Source organism: Thamnophis elegans, chromosome 4 (genome assembly GCF_009769535.1).
Source record: "Thamnophis elegans isolate rThaEle1 chromosome 4, rThaEle1.pri, whole genome shotgun sequence".
NCBI classification, from domain to species: domain Eukaryota; kingdom Metazoa; phylum Chordata; class Lepidosauria; order Squamata; family Colubridae; genus Thamnophis; species Thamnophis elegans.
Window position 1 is genome coordinate 139,533,082 of NC_045544.1, and position 22,712 is coordinate 139,555,793.

General features: G+C 44.4%; 1 protein-coding gene across 1 annotated transcript in view; it reads right to left on the reverse strand.

The window, feature by feature from the left end:
* Positions 1 to 13,440: 13,440 nt before the first annotated feature.
* The window catches only part of LOC116507809 (transient receptor potential cation channel subfamily V member 2-like), a 42,814-nt gene continuing 33,542 nt past the window's right edge, over positions 13,441 to 22,712 (reverse strand). The window contains exons 9-11 of the mRNA XM_032216142.1: positions 20,370 to 20,440; positions 16,916 to 16,983; positions 13,441 to 13,531 (exon numbers count right to left, since the gene is read on the reverse strand). Coding sequence (XP_032072033.1) covers positions 13,441 to 13,531; positions 16,916 to 16,983; positions 20,370 to 20,440 — 230 coding nt within the window. The remainder of the gene's footprint in view (positions 13,532 to 16,915; positions 16,984 to 20,369; positions 20,441 to 22,712) is intronic.

Below are 22,712 nucleotides of genomic sequence, written 5' to 3' on the forward strand. Positions count from 1 at the left end.
CCTGCATCTTTTTTTTTTTTTTTAATTGACTGCAAAATATGATGATTTAACCCAGTTTGATCTCAGAAACAGCTGCTAAGCTTGGTTGGACCTGGTTAGTAGTTAAGTCCCTTCGGGGAATAGGGCGGCTTACAAATCGAATAAATACCAATAAGTGGGAGGCCAGCCTGTGTTAAGTAAGGGCTGCACTCCCAGGGCTATGTAGCTAGTCCCCGACTTCCAACCGTTTGAAGTCACAATGGCACTGAAAAGAGTGACTTATGACCAGTTTTTTGCATATCCATTGCAGCATCCGCATGGCCATGTAGTCAAAATTCAGAGCCTTAGCAACTGCTTCATATTTATGACGGTCACAGTGTCCATTGGTGACGTGATCCCCTTTTGCGACCTCTTGACAAGCAAAATCAACAGGGAAGTCAGTTAATAACTGTTAGGAATTTGACAGACACAGTGATTCACTTAGCAACCATGGCAAATAAAAAGCTCATTCAGCTAAATTAATTCAGACAAGCCAAGATTTCGCCGTTCCATGAGGCTTACCAGCAGGGCAAGAAAATCTAGCTTGGCAATCCTGAAGATTAGAATTAGAATTAAAATAAGAGTTGGAAGGGAGCTTAGAGGTCTTCTAGTCCAACCCGCTGCTTAGGAAGAAAAACTATACCATTTCAGGCAAATGGCTGGCCAATCTCTTCTCCAGTGTTGAAATATTCATAACTTTTAGAGGCACATAAGTTCACTGATGGTTTTAACTAACATGAAATTTCTCCTAGGTTGCTTCTCGCCTTGATTCTTTCCCCATCCTGGATTTTTTGCTTCTTCCCTAAGGAACATTCCCCTCGGTTTCCCCTGTGTGACAAAGTGTGCGGTAATTAAACCTTAAGTGCTTTAAACCTTAAGCATGGGATAAACAAACCCTAAAATGCCTCTGAATTCTCGCTGGGGCCAATTTACTCAGCAGCAAGAAGAAAGGGAACAAATATAATTGGAAAAGCCACATTGCAGTGAAGATGCTGGGAATCAGCTACTGGGTGTCTTAATTTACAGCAGTTCATTTAGTGACCATTCAGAGTTAGAACGGCAGTGAAAAAAGTGACTTACGACCATTTCTCACAATAACTATTGCAGCGTCCCCTCAGTCCCATGATTAAAATTCTTGGCGACTGGCTCATATTTATGACGATTGCAGTGTCCAGGGAATACTCTTTGGGAGCTTTCTGACAAAGGCAATGGGGAAGCCAGATTCACTTAACAACCGGCATTAGTAACTCAACTATAGTGATTAGGAACAATGGCAGGAAAAGTCATAAAATGGGGCAAAGTCGCTGTCTTGCTTAAACAGAAATTTTGGGCTCCCTTGTGGTCGTAAGTCGAGGATGACCTGTACAGTGATTCACTTAACAACTGTGGCAGGAAAGGTGGTAAAATGGGGCAAAACTCGTTTTAACCATTTTCTTGCTACCCATGGAAATGTTGGGCTCCTTCTGGGTCCTGTAAGTGACAAAGGAATAATTGACAGATGGTTTTAATGCTGATTTATTTACTTTTTTTTACTGACAATATTTTGATCGGTCTTTGCTTTGGTTCCCTCCGGTGATGTGTTTTTAAAATAGGAACAAAGCTAAAATCCATTTTGAAGGGTTCCCCCTTTGAATTTTTGCTCCACATGTTTTGCCAAAATAGTGGAATTGTGTAATGCAGTGGGTTTCAACTTTGGCAGCTTTAAGAGGGGTGGACTTCCAGAAACCCAACCAGCAGGCTTTAAGAGGGGTGGAATTCCACTCCCAGAATCCCCCATCCATCAGGCTTTAAGAGGGATGGACTTCCACTTCCAGAATCTCCCATCCAGCATGCTTTAAGAGGGGAGGACTTCCACTCCCAGAATCCCCCATCCATCAGGCTTTAAGAGGGATGGACTTCCACTCCCAGAATCTCCCATCCAGCATGCTTTAAGAGGGGGGGACTTCCAATCCCAGAATTCTCCATAAGGGGGGGGGGACTTCCACTCCAAGAATTCCCCAGCCAGCATGCTTTAAGGGGGGGGGGGACTTCCACTCCCAGAAGTCTCCAGTCCACAAGCTTTAAGACGTGTGGGCTTCAAGTCCCACAATTCCTCAGCCAGTCTTATTGGCTGGGGAATTCTTGGGGTTGAAGTCACGGACCTTAAAACTGCCAAGGCTGGAAACAGCAGGTTCAAAGTGGCGATTCAAAAAGATTGGTCAGCCAAGATATGGGTTTTTTTTTGTGTGTGTGTGTATATGTGTGTGTGTGTGTGTGTGTGTGTGTGTGTGTGTGTATATATATATATATATATATATATATATATATATATATATATATATATATATATATATATATATATATATATATATTCATATTCTGTAGGAGGCAAAATAATGGAAGGGACATTCTAGAAGAATAGAAAAAATAATCCTTAGAGTTGGAGAATCAAATCAACAACTGTCAGACCTGCCGCAACTTAAACCTCTAAATGAAAACGATCCTTGGCTCCCATTTGTTCATAACGGTATAATTTTATTAGAGGTCAAGTGTATCACAGTATTGCAAAGCCAGAACTGAGAATCGCGTGGCAAAATCCAAAAAGTCCCAACAGCTGCACAGTCGAAACTGCCCAGAGCAGCAAATAGGTTCGTTCCAAATCTAAGAATGGAATGGAATAGAATAGAGAATAGAATTAGAATACAGAATATAGAAAAGAAAAGAATTAGAATAGAAATAGCGTTGAAGAATGAATGGAATAGAATAGAGAATAGAATTAGAATACAGAATATAGAAAAGAATTAGAAAGAATAGAGTAGAAGAATAGAATGGAATGGAATAGTATAGAGAATAAATAGAACTAAGCTATAGAAGAGGCAAGAAAAGCGAATTAGAATAGAAAAGAAATAGAAATAGAGTCGAAAGAATAGAATAGAGAATAGAATAGAAGAAAGAAGATAGAAAAAAGAATAGAAGGAAAATAGAGTAGAAGAATGGAATAGAATAGAGAATAGAATTAGAATACAGAATATAGAAAAGAGAATAGAATAGAAATAGAGTAGAAGAATAGAATGGAATGGAATAGAGAATAGAATTAGAATACAGAATATAGAAGAGAAAGAAAAGAATTAGAATAGAAAAGAAATAGAAATAGAAATAGAGTAGAAGAATAGAATGGAATAGAATAGAGAATAGAATTAGAATACAGAATATAGAAAAGAATTAGAATAGAATAGAAATAGAGTAGAAGAATGGAATGGAATAGAGAATAGAATTAGAATAGAGAATATAGAAGAGGAAAGAATTAGAATAGAAAAGAAATAGAAATAGAGTAGAAGAATAGAATGGAATGGAATAGAATTAGGAATAGAATACAGAAATAGAAGAGGAAAGAAAAGAATTAGAATAGAAAAGAAATAGAATAGAGTAGAAGAATAGAATAGAATAAGATTTAAAAATGGAATGGAGAATAAATAGAACAGAAAAATAGAACAGAAGGGTAGAACAGAATAGAATAGAGAATAGAATCAATCAGAATGAAGCTGGAAGGGACTTTGGAGGTCTTCTAGTCCAACCCTTCGCTCAGGGAGGAAACCCTATATACCATTCCAGACTAATTGTCAGCTCCTCTCCATTAGTTAATTAGGAAAGAATGACCATGAGACTCCATGCGTAGAAATCAAATGTACTTTTACTAATTGAAAATGGTTAAAGGCAATGCATAGCGAAGTCTGGTTAATTAGGCGCGAAAACAGTTGATATATAGAATAGCCCATTCCCCACCCCTTGGCATCATAGACCCAGTCCAATAATAAGTCTTCCAATGTCAGGTGCAAGATAACTTCAAAGGCATCACGAAGATGGAATGTCGGTGCCGTTAGAGCTGGCGGGAAACACCCACGCATGCGTAGTCCAATCAATCGGTAGACTCCAGAAACTTCCACCAGCACAATTAGTAACCCCTCCCAAATACCATGCCCACCCTCCCCGTTTCATGGCAGCTGAAGTGATAGCAAAGCAGAAGCTGACACTAATGGTTGTCCAATCTCTTCTTAAAAACTTCCAGTGTGTTGCACCAACCACAACTTCTGGAGGCAATTTCGTTTTACTGGTTCATTGTCCCCACTGTCAGGAAATTTCTCCTTTAGTTCTAGGTTGCTTCTGTCCTTAATCAGATTCCATCCGTTCTTGTCCTGCCCATCTTTATTTTATTTTAAATTTAAAGTGCGGCTCCTCTCAACAGCGACGGCTCTGGGAAGGATGCCAAGCATCGAAACCAACGCATATACGATGGAATGTTATTTTCTCCAACAAAATTCAACCTTAACCCATCTCTATCGCAAACAAAGCCATCCACCAACAAACACACATTGAGAAAGAGGAAGAATGAGGAGGAGGAGGAGGAGAAGAACAACTTGACTCGGCTTGTGGAGGAAGAGAAGGGGGGAGGAGGAGGAGAAGCACCAGCTGACTGGGCTTGAGGAAGAGGAAGTAGGAGGAAGAGGAAGAAGATGGAGGAGAGGAGGAAGAGAAAAGGAGGAGAAGATGGAGATGGAGGAGAAGGAGGGTGGGGGAGGAGTTGGAGGGGAAGAAGGAGAGGAGGAGGAGTTGGAGAAGGAGGAAGAGGAGTTGGAGAGGAAGAAGAAGGGAAGGAGGAGGAATGGAGGGCAAGGAAGAGGAGGGGGAGGGAGGAAGAAGAAAGGAAGGAGGAGGAATTGGGGGGAAGAAGCAGGAAAGGGGAGGAGTTGGGGAGGAGGGGGGAAGAAAGGAAGAGGAGGAGTTGGAGGGGAAGGAGGAGTTGGAGAAGGAGGAAGAGGAGTTGGAGAGGAAGGAGAAGGGAAGGAGGAGGAGTTGGACAGAAAGGAAGAGGAGGGGGAGGGAGGAAGAAGAAAGGATGGAGGAGGAGTTGGAGTGGAAGGAGGAGTTGGAGAAGGAGGAAGAGGAGTTGGAGAAGAAGAAGGGAAGGAGGAGGAGTTGGAAGGAAAGGAAGAGGAGGGGGAGGGGGAAGAAGAAAGGAAGGAGGAGGAATTTGAGGGGAAGAAGAAGGGAAAGGGGAGGAGTTGGAGGGGGAGGAGGAGGGGAAGAAAGAAAGGAGGAGGAGTTGGAGTGAAAGGAGGAGTTGGAGAAGGAGAGGAAGAGGAGTTGGAGAGGAAGAAGTAGGGAAGGAGGAGGAGTTGGAGGGGAAGGAAGAGGAGGAGGAGGGAGGAGAAGAAAGGGAGGAAGAGGAGGAGGAGGAGGGAGAAATAAAAAGGAGGAAGAAAGGAAGAAGATCTGTGTCAGGCGTGCCTCCATCAATAACCAAAAAAGAAAACTCCTAACTCCCTTGTTTGTGGAATTAAAATACTTTTACTGCTTATGAAAAGAGAGCAACGGAAGAAAAGCAAGATCTGAGCCAGAAAGGCGAGAACAAGTACATATCGTACATGATAGCCCAGCCCCCTCCCTCCAACCACCCCAGCCCAGTCTCCAATCTGCCATCCCTTAGGTGTCAGGTGGGTTGCATCTCCCAAAGGCATCATCACCTTGGTATGCAGGATGGTTGACCTTGACCGTGGCCGACAAAACCGCGCTCGACTAAGCCGGCCCGATTAAACCGCGTCGCTGACGTCATCAACAGGGCGACAACAGCGAGCGCGGAGAAAGAAGGGCGCTTTAAATAGCGCTTTGAAAGCAAGCCGATTCAACTTAAGATAAGGGTTAGGTTTAGGGTTAGGTTTAGGGTTAGGTTTAGGGTTAAGTTAAGGGAGGATTAGGTTTAGGGTTAGGTTTAGGGTTAGGTTAAGGGTTAGGTTTAGGGTTAGGTTTAGGTTTAGGTTAAGGGTTAGGTTAAGGGTTAGGTTTAGGGTTAGGTTTAGGGGGGTTAGGTTTAGGTTTAGGTGTTAATTTTAGGTTTAGCATTTACAGCGTGCTTCTGTCTCCGCGCTGTTGTCGCCCTGTGATGACGTCAGCTACGCGGTTTCGTCGAGCGCGCTTTAGTCGAACGCGGTTTTGTGGTGGAACCGACCTTGACCAGGTCCAAACACCGTCCACCAGCATGCACAGAAGACGAGCGAGAAGAAAACTCCCTTTTCCCTATCACCTCCCGAACCATTTTATTCCCATCCCCAAATACCATGCCCCTCCCTCCCTCCCGTTTCTATGGTAGCGATAGCAAGTAAGCGAAGCAATAAATAATTGAATTGAATTGAAATTGACAATCTGACGCGACTAAGCTCTCCGGAGAAGCCGCCTTTCACAGAGAACTTCTGCGTGCTTTAACTGAGACCCCCACAAAAGTCTCCTCCATGGGAGTCCGTTCTCTTGTCCTTCTGCCTGCCTGGCAATTCCTCTCTTCCTACGGCCCGAAGTTCTTCATCGGCACCCTCTCTCCTCTCCTCCTCCTCTTCCTCTTTCTCCTCCTCTCCTCTTTCTCCTCCTCTTCCTCCTCCAGCTCCCCCGAGCGAGACAAGCGGGACATGGCTTGCTGCACCCAGCTCCTTAATTTCGACACTGGAGTAACAGGGGAAGTCAAGAAACAAGTGATTAACACAAGTTCCCACGCTAAGCGGCGCTTCGCAAGCCGTCCTCGACTTACGACCGTTCATTTAGGGACCGTTTCGAAAGTTTGAATGCCACTGGGAAAAAAGCAACTTCTGACCAGTTTTCACAATCGCAACCATTTCCAGCATTCCCATGGTCAAGTGGTCAAAATTCGGACGCTTGGCAACTGACTCGCACTTATGACGGTCGCAGTGTCCCCCCAGGGGGGGGTCACGTGACCCACTTTTGCGACCTTTTGACCAGCAAGAGTTCTGGGGAAGCCGGATTCATTAACAACCGTGGTACTAACTTACCAACTGCAGTATTTCACTTAACGGCAGTGGGAAGGAAGGTGGGAAAACGGGGCAAAATTCACTCTACAACTGTCTCGTTTAGCAACAGAAATTTGAGGCTCCGTTGTGGTCGTAAGTTGAGGACTATCGTATAGAACTTTTCGGGAAGATGCAGCATCGGAGCTTCCGATCTGGAGCTCCCTAAAATGTCTGCAGGTAATCCTCGCCTTCTGACCATAATGGAATCTCTCCACGACGGTTGTAAAACAGATCCGTTGATTTTAGGACCATTTGGTGGCCATGTTAAGAGAACACCGTGGTCATTAAGCAAATCTTCATAAATCACGGCCATATGACCGCTGGAAACGGCCAATGGTCATGCACCCAAAGTTCGGGGGAAGCGACCGTCAGAACTTTGGAACTGGCTTGTAATTAGCCCCAAGATTGGTCTGTTGTAATTTTGGCCACTAAGTGTTTGGTCATAAATCGAGGACTACCTGGTTGGAAAAGGAGCTGCTAAATTAATCTAGAATTCCACCAATGTTTTGAGTTCGATGGAGCAACACTGCCATCTGCTGGCGGACAGAAGGCTATGTTCACCAAGACAAAATAATCATAGCAGAATAACAGGGTTGGAAAAGATCTTAGAGGTCCTCTAGTCCAGCCCCCTGCACAAGCAGGAGACCGATACTATTTCAGACAAAGGGCTGTCCAATCTCTCCTTAAAGACTTCCAGTGTTGGGGCATTCACAACTTCTGGAGGCAACTTCCATTCCACTGGTTAATTGTTCTCACTGTCAGGAAATTCCTCCTTGGTTCTAAGTTGCTTCTCTCCTTGATTAGTTTCCACCCATTGCTTCTTGTTCTGTCCTCACGTGCCTTGGAGAATAGCTTGACTCCCTCTTTTGGGGCAACCCCTGAGATATTGGAACAATGCGATCATGTCACCACCCACCTCCCCAGTCCTTCTCTTAGTCAGCCTAGACATGACGTCATATCACTCCCCTCTGTTGAGAGAGGGCTGTTTAATTAGGACCTAGATGGCTTCTTTGACCCCTTTGAAACCAGCGGTCTTCTCTGTCCAAAATGTGGACTTTGCTGTCTTCAATGGCTTTTGTCTTTTAAACGCAGATGGAAATGCTGAAGGTCATCCCGGGGTGTTGCAGAAAATGACAGGCGTTAGACTTCTCAGGATACAGGAAAAGTTATTTGGCAGCCAGGTTCAGAAAGCTAATGAAATGGCTAGCATTGCAAATTCTGAACCATCTTCATTATCGAAGCACGCGTTCTTATACATTCCCCAAAGCATTGCAACACGGAAATACTTAACACATTTCTTAGTGGTTACCTTGAGGAGAAAGCCTTAGAAGGAGATGGGGTCTTACTTCTCCTTTTGTTTCAGGTATGGCTTACGTGTTATTAACGAACTTTAATTGAACTTTGTGGTTTGGAGTTTTGACACAAGTTTTGACATAGGGACGTTGGCGAGAACATCCTGTGGTTAGTGAATGGGGACACTTCCTTTAAGCAACTTCAAACTGTCCCTGTTATTCTATGTCTTCATTCTTATTTTTTTTTAATCCATATTTATTCTGCTTTATCGGGGTTTGTTCTCCTATGGTGTGCCATGAGTTTGTGAAGTGATTGTTTTGTTTCCCCAATCTGCATTCTCACTGCACTCTTCTCTGCACTCTTTCCAGAGTCTCCACATCTTTTCTACATCGTGGCGACCAAAACTGGATGCAATATTCCAAGTGTGGCCTTCCAAGGCTTGTAAAGTGGTATTCAACCCTTCACCTGATCTTGATTCTCTCCCTCTGTTGATGCAGCCTAGAACTGTGTTGGCTTTTCTGGATAAAATATGGTGGATTATGCAAAATATCTTTAAAAGAAGGATAAAGTTTACTCCTCAGTTATTCTTACTAGGTATATGTACTGATTTTACAGGTAGAGAGTAACTTGATTCTGCACCTAATAACGGCAGCAAGATGTTGGTGGCGCAATACTGGAAGAAGGAAGATTTGCCTACAACTCAAGAATGGACATTGAAAGTCACAAACTTAGCCGGGATGGCTAAAATATCGGCATATCTTAAAGATCACTCAAATGAGAGATATAAACGAGACTGGAAAAAATGGATTGACTATACACAAAACAAATACGGGACTAAGAAATTCCAGATAGCCTATGTTTAAGATCAGAAATGATTAAATTGTTTAAAGTTAGTTCAGCAAGAAGAAGCTAAGGTCAATGTAGAATGTCATTAATTTTTATTTCTTTTTTTCAATAGATTTTAGACTGTGTTTGTTAGAAATCCATACCGTGTACGGGTTCTGGGAAGTCGGGGGGGGAAGGTGGAGGGGGGTTGGGGGAGGGGGGGAGGGAGGGGTATATTAGGCTAGACAAGAATTTGGTGGTAAACTAGAATTATTTTGACACACAAAAAATTGTACTTCGATGTCTTACTGATTGAGGAATGATGAAATGTTTGTTTTAAAAGAAATAAAACTTTTGAACCTAAAAAAATAAAAAATAGAACTGTGTTGGCCTTTTTGGCAGCTGCTGCACACGGCTGGCTCCTATTTAAGTAATTGTCTCCTAAGACTCTTAAGTTCTCTCGGGATTGGGCGGCCTATAAATTTTATTAATAATAAATAATAAATAAATAAAAATAAATAAATAAATAAATAAATAAATAAATACTTATCTTAGTATACCTTCACTTCAAGGTCACTCCATAAAACCCAATGCACAGCTTAGAACTAAAGCAGACGTAAAGTGAGATTTGGACATTAAGTGTGAAACCTACTGGGTCGGCTGGACAGCCTCTTAGAGCCCCTTTACTTCTATTAAAGCCACATAGGCAGAATTGCAGCTTGCAAAGAACAGGAAGCCAGTGCCTAACCACAAGATGTCTCTATGTCGAAAGCCTATGTTAAAAGTCCAAGGTTCAATTAAAGTTCGTTAATGACACGTACTCCATAAACAAAAGGAGAAGTAGACCCTCATCTCCTTATAAGGTTTTCTCCTCAAGGTAACCACTAAGAAATGTGTTAAGTTTCCATTGCATGCTTTGAGAATGTATAAGAGTGCGTGCTTTGATAATAGCAATAGCAGTTAGACTTATATACCGCTTCATAGGGCTTTCAGCCCTCTCTAAGCGGTTTACAGAGTCAGCATAACGCCCCATAGTCCGGGTCCTCATTTCACCCATCTCGGAAGGATGGAAGGCTGGTCAACCTTGAGCAGTTGAGATTAGAACCGCCGAACTGCAGAACTGCAGTCAGCTGAAGTGGCCTGCAATACTGCACTCTAACCAATGCGCCACCTCGGCTCTAATGAAGGTTGTTGCAACTTGCAATGCTAAGCCATGGGCTAGCTTTCTGAACCTGGCTGCCAAATAAACTTTTCCTGTATCCTGAGGAGTCTAAAGCCTGTCATTTTCTGCAAACAGAACAGGGTGTGAAACTCAAGGCCTGGGGGCCGGATCCGGCCTATGGGGTACTAGATCTGGCCCACGGAGCCAGCCTGGAAACAGCGAAGGACCTGTGCTAGCAAAAATGGCGCTCGGGAGGGCTGTGTGTGGCACTCCCGGGGCTCCGTTTCCCCCGGCCGAGGGCTATCTGAACAAACTAAAAACAAACGTTTCCCCTTTTCACATTTGAGCATGCAAGGAGGGACAGGAAAGGAGAGAGGGAAAGAGGAAAAACAAAGAAAAAAAAAGGAAAAATGAGAAGGAAGGAAAGAAGGAAAAATAAGGAAAGAGGGTAAGGAACAAGAAAGGTGAATGAAGAGGGAAGGAAAGAGAAGAAAGGAAGGAAGGAGATTATAATGAAGGAAGGGAGATTAGAAGGAAGGGAAGGAGATTAGAAGGAAGAGGAGGAGGGAGGGAGGAAGGAGGAAGGAAAGAAGGAGATTAGAAGGAAGGAAGGAGATTAGAAGGGAAGAAGAGTATATGAAGGAAGAAGATAGAAGGAAGGAGGGAGATTATAATGAAGGAAGGAGATTAGAAAGAAGGGAGGGAGATTATAATGAAGGAAGGAAGGAGATTATAATGGAAAGAGATTAAAAGTGAGGGAGGGAGGAATGAATGAAGGAGATTAGAAGGAAGGAAGGAGATTAGAAGGAAGGGAGATTATAATGAAGGAAGGAAGGAGGGAGATTATAATGGAAGGAGATTAGAAAGAGGGGAGGGAGGGAGGAATGAAGGAAGGAAGGAGATTAGAGAAGAAAGGGAGATTAGAAGGGAGATTATAATGAAGGAAGAAAGGGATTAGAAGGAAGGGAGATTATAATGAAGGAGGAGATTATATGGAAGGAGATTAGAAGGAAGGGAGGGAGGAAGGAGGGAGGATTGAAGGAAGGAATGGAAGGAAGGAGGGAGATAATGAATGATGAAGGAGGAGATTAGAAGGAAGGAAGGAAGGAAGGAAGGAGGAGGAAGGAGGGAGGGAGGGAGATTTAATGAAGGAGGAAGGAAGGAGATAGAAGGAAGGATGGAAGGAATGGGAGGAAGGAAGGATGGAAGGAATGGAAGGAAGGAGGGAGATTATATGAAGGAAGGAGATTAGAAGGAAGGAAGGGAGGGAGATGGGAGAGATATAAGGGAAGGAAGGAAGGAAGGAGATTAGAAGGAAGGAGGAAGAGGAAGGAAGGAAGGAAGGAAGGAATGGAAGGAGAGAGAGAGGAGATTAAATGAAATGAATATGAGGGATTAGAAGGAGGAAGGAGATTACGTAAGGAAGGAAGGAAGGAAGGAGGGAGGGAGATTAGAGATTATAATGAAGGAAGGAGATTAGAAGGAAGGAGGTGGAGGGAGATTATAATGAGTGGGAGGGTGTTGGGGAAGATCTACCTTAGCACTTGGCCACCACAGGTGCCCCCAACAGGAGTCTCGTGTCCCACCCACCTAGCCAGCCTCTCCCCCCCCCCCGGCCCTCCGAGGTCAAAACCCTGGTGCAGCCTCAATTGAAACTGAGTTGCATCCCTGGCTTAGAAATCACAAAGGTGTGGATGACCACTTTGGCATACTGTGGTGCCCTCTTACCCGACGACTTCTCCAGAAACTCCGTCCTCTGGGGGTTTCTTTGAGGACCAGTTTTTCAGTACATCTTCCCAGTTCACCTTTGACTTAGAAAATAAAAGACCCCAAGAGCTATCAGTGGGACATTTCCTTCTTCCTTCTTTCCTTCATTCATCCTTCCTTCCTTCTTTCCTTCTTTCCTTCCTTCTTCTTCCTTTCTTCTTCCTTCCTTCTTTCCTTCCTTCCTTCATTCCTTCCTTTTCCTTTTTCCTTTTCTTTCCTTTTCTTCCTCTAATCTCCTTCCTTCCTTCCTTTCCCTCTTTCCTTCCTTCCTTCCTTTCTTCTAATATCTTTCATTCCTTTTCCTTCCTTCCTTTCCTTCTTCTTTCATTACTTCCTCACTTCCTTTCCTACTTTCCGTCTTCTTTCCTTCTCTCCTTCCTTTTCCTTCCTTCTTTTCCTTCTTTTCTTGTAATCACCTTCCTTCCCTGCTTTCCTTCTCTTTCCTTCCTTCCTTTCCTTCCTCCTTCCTTTCCTTCTTTTCCTTCCTTCCTTCCTTATTCTGTTCCTTCCTCCTGGCTGTGCTTCCTTCCTTCCTCTTTCCTTCCTTCTTCCTTTTTCTTTCTTCCTTCCTTCTTCTCTCTTTTATTCTTGAGACAACCAGGGAGGGCCATTTCTGAAGACACATTTGTACCTCAATTGGGCTGTGGTCAAATCTTACCGAAAAAAAACCACCTCTTGTCCTCCAGAGACGATGGGGCGGTAATGCCGGCCTCTGGGGCTTTTTCCAACATCGGTCCAGTGTTTTTCTACCTCCAGAATAGTGAGGGCTCTCTGCAAATAGAGGAATGGTGAACAGGGCTTACAAAGAGAGGGGGGAGGGAGGGGGAAATAGAATAGAATAGAATACATAGCAGAGTTGGAAGGGCCTGGAGGTCTTCTAGTCCACCCCCTGCATAGGCAGGAAAACCTATACCGTCCAGACAAATGGCTACCCAGCATCTTCTTAAAGGCTTCCAGTGTTGGGGCATTCCACAACTTCTGGAGGCAAACTTCTGTTCCATGATTAATGTTAATTGTCAGGAAGTTTCTCCTCAGTTCTAAGTTGCTCTCTCTTGATTATTCCACCATTGCTTCTTGTTCTGACTAGGTGCCTTGGAGAATAGCTTGACTCCTTTTCTTTGGGGTGTCTCTTCTAGCTCACAGCTCAGAGAGCACCAAGGACCCACAGTTCTCCTCCTCCTCCTACTCCTCCTACTCTCCTCCTCCACACCACCACCACCACCACCACACCACACCAACCACCACCTCTCTGCAAACCCCACCACGCTCTTCTAGCACTGATGATGTTACCTAGTGGGTCATGAAACGTCTGCAAGGAAAGCCACCCAGTCAGAGGAGCCCAAGCGGACCTCCCCACACACAGTTGAACCCTGGGCTCAGGGTTCTTCTCTTCTACTGGTTTTGGATCTGGTTCTGGAAAGGCCACCGTCCCAATGGAAGGGGGGAGGGGTCTTACCTGCAGCTGCCAGACGCTCTTGCTGTGCTCAGAGATTTGGCGACCTTTCGCTCATCAGGGCAATCAGCAGTTGAGCAAGAGGATGTAGGTCAAGACGACAAAGAGGAGGACCAACAGCACGCGACATAGCTGTGCTTCAAGTTCTCCTTGTACTCCAGGTCGCCCATGCCGATGGTGAACCTGAAGAGCAGCAGAGCCGTCTGAAGCGGCCCAGATGTATGCCTGGTATTTAGAGTGGTCCGGCTGAGAGGGACAGATGCGTTGTGCGCCAAGACGTAAGCGCTCCCAGTGAGAAAGATGAGAGCTGGAAGGAGCCATTGTGAAATGTCAATATACTCTGGAAACTTTTGGGGAACTTCTCAGTGGAAGGACAGGAGGAGACCCAAGTGGATGGTGATCTTTGGAGGCATAGTTGGTTCCACACATGACCTATTTTTTTTTTTTTTTTTTTTCTTTTGTTCGAGGGTTGTTTTTTTTGCATCAAGATACCAACAAATCTGGACTTAGTCTGTGCAGGATATCTAAAGGGCTGTTTTGACATCTTGAGAGCTGTTGGTGAGTGTGGAGAAGAAAACCCAGGTGCGCATTCGGTGATGTATGGAAGGCAGACAGGTGGCTCTGGTTTGAGAGCTCATTCTTTGTGTTTCCTTCCCCTGGAGTCTTCGCTCATTGATTCAGGGATTCCTTCACCCACCCATCTATTCATTTTGTCCAGTCATTCACACTTATCCACACTCATTCATCCACTCACTCACTCGCTCACCCATTCATCCTCCATTCATTTGTTCACTCATTCATCACTCATTCATCCTCTGTCATTCACTCATTCATCATTATTCATTCATTCACTCATTAAAATCATTTAGTTATTCATCTTCACTCATTCATCCTCTGTCATTCACTCATTCATTCATTTAATTATTCATCATCATTCATTCATTCATTCACTCATTAAATCATTTAGTTATTCATTCACTCATTCATACTCTGTCATTCATTCATTCATTTAATTATTCATTCACTCATTCATTCATTCATTCATTCATTCACTCATTAAATCGTTTAGTTATCATTCATTCACTCATTCATACTCGTGTCATTCATTCATTTAATATTATTCATTCATTCATTCATTCATTCATTCACTCCTTAAATCGTTTAGTTATTCATTCATTCACTCATTCATCCTTTCATTCACTCATTCATCCTCTTTTATTCGCTCATTCATTCATTTAATCATTCATTCATTCATTCATTCATTCACTCATTAAATCATTTAGTTATTCATTCATTCACTCATTCTACTCTGTCATTCATTCATTCATTTTAATTATTCATTCATTCACTCATTAAATCTTAGTTATTCATTCACTCATTCATCCTCTTCATTCATTCACTCATTCATTCATTTAATTATTCATTCATTTGCTCATTCATCCTCTTTCATTCACTCATTCATTCATTTAATTATTCATTCATTCACTCATTAAATCATTTAGTTATTCATTCACTCATTCATCCTCTTTCATTCATTCATTCATTCATTTAATTATTCATTCATTCATTCATTCACTCATTAAATCGTTTAGTTATTCATTCAATCACTCATTCATCCTTTTCATCCATTCGTTTGTTCACTCATTCACACTCATTCATCCACTCATTAACTTGCTCAGTCTCTTTCACACCCATCTTCTTCCCATTCACATTCACTCACTCACTCACTCATTCACTAATTAATTCATTTAGTTATTTAGTTATTATTTATTCATTCATTCATCCTTTCTTTCTTTCATTCGTTTTGTTCACTCATTCACACTCATTCATCCACTCATTAACTCATTCATTCATTTAATTATTCATTCATTCATTCATTCACTCCTTAAATCATTTAGTTATTCATTCATTCACTCATTCATCCTCTTTCATTCACTCACTCATTCATTCATTTAATTATTCATTCATTCACTCATTCATCCTCTTTCATCCATTCTTTTGTTCACTCATTCACACATTCATCCACTCATTAGCTTGCTCAGTCTCTTTCACACCCATTCATCTTCCCATTCATTCATTCACTCACTCACTCACTCACTCACTCACTCATTAACTAATTTATTTATTTATTCATTCATTCACTCATTCATTCATTCATCCTTTCTTTCTTTCATTCGTTTTGTTCACTCATTCACACTCATTCATCCACTCATTAACTCATTCTTTCATACACCCATTCATTCACTCACTCATTCATCCTCTTTCATTCACTCATTCATTCATTCATTTTGTTCGCTCATTCACTCATTCATCCACTCGTTCACTCATTCATTCACTCATTCTGTCAGGCCTTGAAGAAGGTGGGGAAAACCTGGACGCTTTCAGATTCGGGTTTTCCCAGATGGGCCAATATAACATCTCGAATAAATGGAACTTTGCGGAAACTCAAGTCTTGGAGTTCTTTCCTTGGGGGTCTTATTTGGAACCCTGACATTTTATCCAGTCGTTCATTGTCAACTCATTTATTCACTCACTCATCACTAGTTTAGTCATTCAGTCACTCTTTCACTCATTCACGCATGCATTCATTCACATCACTTCATTCATAAATTCTATTCACCTCGTTCCTGCATTCCATTTCTATGGCCACCCATATCTCAAATTTCCACCTGGATTCCACCTGATGGACCTTCTGTACTTCTCAAAACTGAAATCTCCTCATCCCCCAATTAAAGTGTGCAGGCCTGCAATTATATTCCTTTTAGAATTTTGGCCCCTGCCACACGATTCTTATTTCATTTAAGCTGTTTCATTAGTATAGGTGATGGAGGGGGGAATAGACAGGAGTAGGATTGTGGAATGTATTGTTTTTCATTCTTTTCTAGAGAAGCAAGGTCGTCTTTTGTCTCCGTACTTCACACCTGACCAGAAGCAGCTGGGTGTGGATGCCAGCGTGGAAAGAAGAAGATTGGACCGTGTGATGGATTGTGGGTGTGGGGACAAGATCACGAATTTTTAACTGGGTGGGATTCTGATGTCATTTCCAGTATTTGGGATTTCATAGCACGATGCCAACATGTCTGTCTTATTAAATTGGAACTTTAAGGATTAGCTCTGCCTTGGATATTTAATTCTGCATGATATTTGGAACGCTGACATAAGGTACACCTGCCACAGAAAATCTTTCCTAATACAATCCCAGGCCAGCATCAGAGCTGGGGCTTGGAGTTCAAAACAAGCCTCCTTCACCATTGTTTTAACCAAGGACACTAAGAGCAGGAACTTTCATAGAATCATAGGCCTGAAAGAGGCCTTGGAGGTCTTCTAGTTAAACCCCCTGCTCAAGGAAGAAGACCTCTAGGGCCTAGACAATTCCAGACAAATGGCTGTCTAGTCTCTTCTTTAAAACCTCCAGCGATGAAGCTCCCACAGCTTCTGGAGGCAAGAAAATTTCTCGTTTGAATCTCTCTTTGGTCTTTGGTTACTTCCTAATTGGGAGCCTATCTTACTTTGACTTAATTTAACTTGGCTATGCTCACCTGTGCCTCCCCTCGTCATGATACTCACCTGTTGTAAAAACCCACTAGGAGGACCATATAAATCAACAGGAAATGCAATAGATCCTCCAAGATGATCTGGAAGAAAAACAAGAAAGCAATGTGTAGATTGTTGACTTTTCAAGCTCGGCGCCTAACAGTGGGCACTCTCCAAATCATGAAAATTTCACGGGGGAGGAAAGCAAGGCTTTTACACCTGGGCGGGAAAAAACCAAAGGGTGTGAGTACAGAATAGGTGAAAACTGGCTCAAAACAGTCACTTTGGATTCCTAGTGGACGATCCCTTAAACATGAGCCAGCCGTGTGTGGCAGCTGCCAAAAAAGCTAATACGATTCTTGGTTGTTTTAAACAAGAGGCCATAGAATTCAAAATCAGGTGAATAGCAATAGCAATCAGCAGTTTAGACTTATATACCGCTTCATAGGGCTTCAGCCCTCTCTAAGCAGTTTACAGAGTCCAGCATATCGGCCCCCAACAACAATCGGGTCCTCATTTACCCACCTCGGAAGGATGGAAGGCTGAGTCAACCTGAGCTAGTGAGATTTGAACAGCCGAACTGCAGACTGCAGTCTCTGAAGTAGCCTGCAGTGCTGCATTTAACCACAAAAACAAGTAAGAGATAAGGGCCTCTCAGAAGTTGTCAAGTTGACCCTTTACAGTATGGGTGACGACAAAAATGACATAAATGATGAGCAGAAGGGGGAGAGTTTCTTATGAGTAGAGTGTATAAAAATGTAGTTGTTTGAATGCTATTTCTTTGCTCTCCTTGTTACTCGATCCACTTGGGAGGAGACTTGGAGGGTTCACCGACAAATTCGCGCTACTCAAATGCGCGCCGACAAAAACTGTGACATCAAAATCGTTTGCGCCATCAACAATCAACAATCAACAACTAGGAACGCCGAAAACAACCGTATACCATCCACCCAACCCTAAACCCTAACCCTAACCCTAAACCCTAATCGCGATTTTGACGTCGCGGTTTTGTCGGCATGCATTTGACTAGCGCGCATTTTTCGGGTCACGGACTTGGAGGCCGCCTTTGCAAACACTTTTATTTTTTCTGTAAACAAACCTTTTTGAACTGTGAACCAGACTTGTCTCTGTGTGGTGAGGATTTTAATAATTGTTGTTTTGTTTTTGTTTTTTTAATCTCACACGGACTATCTGAATTTGCAAACGGAAACGACCCGCTTACGTGACCTACGTCTGGATCATCACGATGTAGATTCCCATGTGCTTGAACCCGCGGATGTAGTAGATCATGTTTCAACCAGCCCCAAAAGCAAAGCGGAAGACCATGGGTACTATATAGCTCTCCATCTTTGCAAAGGAACATCCCGCACGAGGCCAAGATATCGAATGCCTGCCCCAAACTGGAATGGACAGAGAGAGGAGGTAAGAGGAGAAGCAGTGATGATTTGGGGGCAGGGGTGGGTTTATGCCGGGCCAGTTTGGTGCGTGCACAATTTGCAGTTGTGCCTGTTAATAGGTCCGGCGGTGTGCAGAACATTAAAAAAAAACATGCCGCAGAGACCGTGGAACCGGTTTGGGGGTATGGCCAGCCTGCCGTCTGTACCAGTTCAGCGACCCAGTCGCAATTTCCACAATCGGTTCGCCTGGACCGGTGCGAACCGGTAGCAAACCACCACACACCCCCGATTTGGTGTGTGTGCGTGTGTGTGTGTGTCAGTTTTTGGAACCTCTTCTGTAGGGGTGGCCTGCTTTCCAGGTCCACTGGTGGAACCTCTTTTAACCGGTTCAGTAGATTTCACGAACCGGTTCTACCGAACAGGTGCGAACCGGTAGGAACCCACCTCTGGTGTGTGTGTGTGTGTGTGTGTGTGTGTGTAATTGACAGTGGAAAAGATGCAGTTTAGGGCCAGGGGTGAGCTTCAAAAGTTCCAGCAAAGTATTCGCTTCCCGGTTGCTGGGTGGGCGTGGCCAGGGGGGCTGTGACCTACTCAGTCTCCTGCACCATGGTGGAGGGGGGGACTTTTTTGCCCTCCCAGGCTCTGGAAGCTTTTTCGAGCTCACGAGGGGACGAAAATCTGCTTCCCCCGGGCTCGGAGGACGGAAATGGGCCCATTTCTGGAATTCGGAACTTCCATGGGCCCATTTTTCGTCCTCCCCAGGCTCCAGAGACTTTTTTTCAAGCCTCGGGAAGGGCAAAAATGGCCTCCCCTGGGCTCCAGACTTCGCGAACCTCTGGTATGCCCATTTTCCGCCCTAACCCTTCTAGCTCTATATAGGTGGCTCCACCAGTGGAGGAAGAGGAAAGTGTCGACAGCCTCCTATCTGAAATGGTTTAGGCTAGGGTCTCCTGCTTGAGCAAGGGTTTGGACTAGAGACCTACAAGGCTCTTCCAACTAATAGCAATAGCAATAGCAATAGCAATAGCACTAGCAGTTAGACTTATATCCCGCTTCATAGGGCTTTCCAGCCCTCTCTAAGTGGTTTACAGAGTCAGCATATCGCCCCCAACCAACAATCGGGTCCTCATTTACCCACCTCGGAAGGATGGAAGGCTGAGTCAACCCTGAGCAGTGAGATTTGAAACCGCCGAACTGCAGCTAGCAGTCAGCTGAAGTGGCCTGCAGTACTGCACTGTAACCACTGCGCCACCTCGGCTCTCTAAAGTGGCAGGCTGGAACCAAGGTAGGCCTCAAGCCTGAACCAAATTAGGGTTTCATGATATTAGCTTTAACTGTTCATATAGAAATTGCCAAGCTTGCTTTTAGGATATAGTGTGGTTAGACATGGTTAGAAGGAAGTCTGCACATGAAATATGCTGAAGCGAAGCATCTATCTTAGCCTATTTGCTGGCTTGGCTGTTAATCTGTTTGGTAGACACATATTGTTCGTTCCTTCAAACTGTAAAAAGAATTTCCTGACTTTCACTCATTGTTCAGGCCATTCATTCTGAACCTGCGCAATAAACTTTCCTTCTCTGAAGAGCTGGCTTGCGTGTTCCGTCTTTTCTACAACACAGCCAGAGGTGAAATCCTCCAGGTTCGGCCCGGTTCAGCCAAACTGGCAGGGACGATTGGCATCCGTTCTCTAAACCAGTGGCAAAAAATCCACCCACCCAATCCCGAATGTTTCCCCCTCCATCACAGCAGAGCTGCTGCAGTCCTGTCCCTTTCAAGGTAGTCCCCGGGAGGAGTGGGGAGGGGGGAAACCATAAAGGGAGCGGTAGCTCTGCTGCTACACACATTTTTTTCCTACCGGGTTCAGTGGCGTGGCTTGGTGGTGGCGGTGGCATAATAACGAGTGGGCGATGACCATGAGTGACATCGAGTTGGCACACCCACTCAGTTCACAGGACCCCACCACCAGGCCACGCCCACAGAACCAGTAGTAAAAAAAAAATGAATTTCACCATGGCTTCCGAGCTCCATTCTGATGGATAGATTGATGGATTGGAGCCCTCCGTAAAAAATAGCAGCATGTACCCACGTACAGGAATATGCTGAACCAGCTGTCCTTTAGTAAACCTTTCAGAGACAATGGTCTCCTCCAGAAGTGAAGACCCTAAAGGGGAATAGAGAAGAATCAAAATCAGAACACTGTGCTCCCGCCGGTTGAGGTTTATTCGATTTATATGCCGCCCTTCTCCCAAGGACTCAGGGCGGCGTACAACATTAAAAGAAACACATACTACAAAAGTTAAAAATAAATTAAATAGGATATCCCCAAATCCAGTTAAAATTACAATGACACATTTTTAAAAAAGAATTCAAATTAAAATTAACAATAATCAATACTTTGATTTGTTTTGTTCAGGCCAGGCTGGCTTGCTGGAAAGCCAACTTTTTAGGGCGCGTCGGAAGGACCGGAGGTCGGGGATTATACGAAGCTCCGGGGGCAGCTCATTCCAGAGGGAAGGGCTCCCACAGAGAAGGCTCTCCCCCTGGGGGAGCTCTTGAATCTGCAAAGGAAGACGAGGTGGGAACTGGAGCCGAAGGAGATTGAGGAGGGGGTGGCTTCGTTGGCTTGGGTGGGAAAATGGGGCCAATCAGTAGTCTTGACTTACGATCACCACTGAGTCCCAAATTTCTGATGTTTAAGCGAGACATTTTCTTAAGTGAGTTTTGCCCCATTTTTACAGCATTTCTTGCCTCGGTTGTTAATCGAACCCCTGCAGTTCGTAAGTTAGTCCACTGGTTGTTAAGCGAATCTGGCTTTCCCCCGTTGACTTTGCTTGTCAGAAGGTCGCAAAAAGGGGATTACCTGACCACCACCACCCCCCGGGGACTCTGCAACCGTCGTAAACATGAGTCGCTTGCCAAGCGAGTGAATTTGGATCACATGACCCAGGGGACGCTGCAATGGCTGTCGCTGTGAAAATAAGTCACGTTGTTCAGAGCTGTTGCAACTTTGAACAATTGCTAAGTGGACTGTTGTAAATCGAGGACTGCCTGTAGTAAAAAAATGCATGTGTGGTCAGAGGAGCCGTAAACAAAAACCACGAGAAAATTCTGGTCGTCCCCAGAAAAATGATTTGCATTTTTTATATTGCACTAAATCAGGGGGTCCTCAAACTGCGGCCCCTGGGACGGATACGTGGAATGAACTGTTTGTGTTGCTGCAGAGATGTCTCCCCCCTTTTGGGTCTTTTTGTGGGGTCAGAGGGGGGGCAGAAATTCCGACTTGGGGTTCTGCTTCAGCCTCCTGGGGGGGGCTTTGGGAGAAGGCTGGAAGGGCGGGTGGGAAGAGCTGGAAGGCCTCGTTCCAGTGGGGCTGCATCATGGCCGGGAATTGGCTGACATCTCAGCCTGCTGAGCCTCCAGGCGCCGCACCTGGCCTTGCACTCCCAGCAGGTCTTCCCTCTGCTTGGAAAGCCCATGCCCCTAGTCCTCAGTGAGGTGCTTCTGCTGAGCCTCCTTCTTCGGTCAGATCCAGTTTGAACTGAGCTGTTGTGCCAACTCTTTCTCCTGGGGGCTGCTTAGCTCCAGCAACGGCTTCCTGTTGGGGCCCCAAGGAGCCCAGGCGGGCAGGGGAGGAGTGACGAGTAGAGGCTGGCAAGGCACCCCTCGACATGAATGGACATCGATTTGGCCACACCCACCCAGTCACATGACCACCTTGTCATGCCCACTGACGCGGGCCATTAGACATCCTACCTGATTAATGAAGAGATAAATGCCACCAATTAAAATGACCACAACTCCAAGAAGTCTTAATACTTCGGGAATTCATCGTTGTTGCAAAAAAGGCTGTAAAAGAGAGGAAGAGAGGCAGGCTCCTAAGCGGGGTGGGCTTCCACTGTCCCCAGAATCCCCCAGCCGCATGCTTTAAGAGGGGAAGACTTCCGCCCGAATTCCCCAGCCAGTCTGCTTTAAGAGGGTGGACTTCCGCCCCCCGAATCCCCAGCCAGCCATGATTTAAGAAGGGTGGACTTCACTCCCAGAATCCCCCAGCCAGCATGCTTTAAGGGGGAGACCTCAACTCCCAGAATTCCCCAACCAGAATAAGGAGTCAGTTTTTGTGACAATCAACTCTGCTGCATGATTTATATTCACTAGAGATCAGGCGACACAGCCAATTGTCTCACTGCTGATTGCTGAACTTTTTTTTTACTGTTTAAAGCATTTTTTTTTTACTACTGGTTCAATAGGTAGTTAAAAATGATTTAAACATTTTAAAAGCTCCGATGATCAGCGTTGTGACAGTCAGCTATGCCGCGTGATTATATTCGCTAGAAAGCAGAAAATACAGAATTTTAGCCTCCCGAACCACCACCACCACCCTCACCAAATGGCCCTGTAGAAGACTTTCAGAGAGCTCCTTGGGGCTACGGGGA